The sequence below is a fragment of the Penaeus japonicus genome, unplaced genomic scaffold, assembly GCF_977035675.1.
Source record: "Penaeus japonicus unplaced genomic scaffold, GWHDUDI00000001_assembly GWHDUDI00000007, whole genome shotgun sequence".
Lineage (NCBI taxonomy): Eukaryota > Metazoa > Arthropoda > Malacostraca > Decapoda > Penaeidae > Penaeus > Penaeus japonicus.
In genome coordinates, this window is record NW_028234409.1 from 24,978,931 (window position 1) to 24,981,430 (window position 2,500).

A 2,500-nucleotide genomic window follows, 5' to 3' on the forward strand; every position below is an offset into this window, starting at 1 on the left:
TTAAAACGCTGTTTCGGCCATCACCACCAGGCCGAGGTATCGGGCCCGCTTGAAAAAGCGGACTCGTGAGCGTGGCGAGACCCTATCCCAGCTGGCGCAGGATGTGGAGGCGCTGGTAAGGAGGTCGTACCCTGCGGCTCCGGAAGAGATGATCGTGGTACTGGCCCGCGATTTCTTTGTTGACGCTTTGCAGGACCAGCAGCTGCAAATCTACGTCGAGCAGGCACACCCTGAGGACCTGCAGGTGGCGCTGGCGAGGGCCTTGGAGTTCGAAGTCTTCCTGAAGGGAACCAGTGGCCTAGAGCCGGCCGCCCAGAACCGCCGTGATCTCTGGGGCCGGAAAGTGAAAATGAAGGCAGTGTTGAGGAGGGTGAGCCCGTACAGATTCCACGGCTCGTGTTGGGGCTGTGGCGAAGAAGGGCACAGACGCAGTGCCTGTCCTAAGGCTAAGGAAGTGGTACATGCGGAAAACTCGGACAGGCTGGAGAAGGGGGCCGAAACCCAGCCGTCCTCGGTTCCTGGACCCCGACTTGAGTAGCTGCCGTCGACAACCAGCTCGATGCAGGTGGAAGGCTCAGTAGATGGGAAGCCATGCCGCCTGACAGTGGACACTGGGGCTGAGAAGACCCTAGTGCGGCCTGATATGTTGGCCACTACGCGACTTCCAGACGCACCACAGAGACTGTGTGGTGTCATGGGGCATTGTGTGCAGCTCAAGGGGCAAGTGGAGGCTCGTATCGGCGTGGGCAGCGCGGTGCAGCGGCTGCTGATGTATGTCGCCGATCGGACGAGCCATGCTTGCTGGGCCTTGACTACCTGACGCAGAGTAAGGCGTGTGTCGACCTTGGACGGAAGCTGGTGAGGATGCACGGTGATGATGTGTCCTTGCTTCCGAAGGTTGGCTGTGCAGAGGTAGTTACGGCTGAGCAACTGCACCTTGCCCCCAGGACAGAGTCTAGGATCCGGTGTCAACTGTCGAGAGAGATGCATGGAGTGGAAAGCATTGTGGAGCCCATTGAAAACCTGCAGCTGGCTGACGGAATAGCAGTCGGGTGGAGTCTTGTTGGAGCCAAGGATGAGGATGTGACATGCTGACCAAGATGAGGATGAGCATTTGGACGGTGAGGGCGATGCGACAGAACCGCTGCCCACACCACTGCGGCAACCCCGGCGAGAGCGAAGAAAGTCGCGTTGGATGAAAGATTTTTGTGCTGTTTCTGAGAACTAATTACCATTATGTTTTCTTTTGTTTTGAAAGAATTTTGTTTGTTTTTGAGGAATGATTTATGTCAGAGCAGACGGTCGTCTGCTTGATAGGGGGGGATAGTGCTACGCCAGTGGGTCTTTGGCCCGTAGTAAAGAACATGTCGTGACGGGTTACCCGTCCAGTGTTCGCAGTAAAGAAAATGGGATTTTCGAGGATTAGTATTGGAACGTCGGGAATTTTCCTCGGGTGCCTACCCCCTCCCCACAGATACACCCGTCAATATAAAAAGTTTGTTTTTGGGAGGATATCATTGTTAGTTTTATATTATATAATATAGTGCATATTATATAATTTTATTAATATAAATTATCACATCGTCTGGTCCAAAACAAATATGTATCTTTTGTTTACGAGACTTAAAAGGTGAAATTGTATTTCAGGATTTATTCTTACCACATACCGCCAGTTAAACCAACTCTCTTTCTTCAAGAAATATCTTAATTTATATTACAGTTACAAATAATTGCAATCTGTTATTTACGCAGTAAATTTATATATAAATTCGAGCAATTATATGTGTAGACCTGCTATTAAAACCCGATTCATCGAAAATACTATTTGGCAACTACTCCCTTCCACCTGCGATCTTCGTTCGATGTGAATTACAGAAAGACAATTACATTAATTACAATTACATTAATTAATTACATTAATTAATAATTACAGAAAGACAAAGAAGTTTTTTCGTAAATGAACCATGAAATATTACAAATCAAATTATATTTACCTTCAGTAGTTGGCTTTCCATGTATCAAGTGCGCGCTCTCAGGTGATGTTCACGTCGATCAAGGCTACCAATATCGTCCGATCTCTACGTCTCATTATAGAGAGCTAAACGAAGTCGGCTTTTTTGTGAATGAAATATAATAAATAAAATTATATTTATGTTTCAATTGTGCGCTCTCAGGTGTTGTTTACATCGATCAAGGCTACCAAAATCGTCCGATCTATACGTCTCATTGGACAGGTTGGTATCACTGACAAATAAGCCCACCGACACACGTTCTTTACTGTCAAACATGCAGACGGGTGCCCTACACCCGACACCCGTCACCCGTCACATTATCCCCACGCCCCACACCCGACAGGTTCTTTACTACGGGCCTTTTTTGTCTCTATGCGAAACATGTGTTACTAATAAAATGATGTAAGCTGGACAAACATGACGCAATGTCTGGGCAAGAGGCGCGGAAGGAACGAGTCCAGGGCAGACGCAGTTAGCTGCTGCCCCTG

At 48.3% G+C, this 2,500-nt stretch overlaps 1 protein-coding gene across 8 annotated transcripts in view; it reads left to right on the top strand.

Moving 5' to 3' along the window:
• LOC122243099 (uncharacterized) overlaps positions 1-2,500 on the top strand; it is a 110,633-nt gene that overhangs the window by 22,780 nt on the left and 85,353 nt on the right. The window contains exon 1 of one of the 8 annotated variants that reach the window (XM_086538589.1): positions 2,071-2,355. The exons of the other annotated variants lie outside the window; for them this stretch is intronic. Within the exon in view, the coding sequence (XP_086394715.1) occupies positions 2,152-2,355 (204 nt within the window). The 5' untranslated portion in view covers positions 2,071-2,151. Of the gene's footprint in view, positions 1-2,070; positions 2,356-2,500 lie in introns of those variants that run through there. 8 annotated transcript variants of the gene reach the window in all.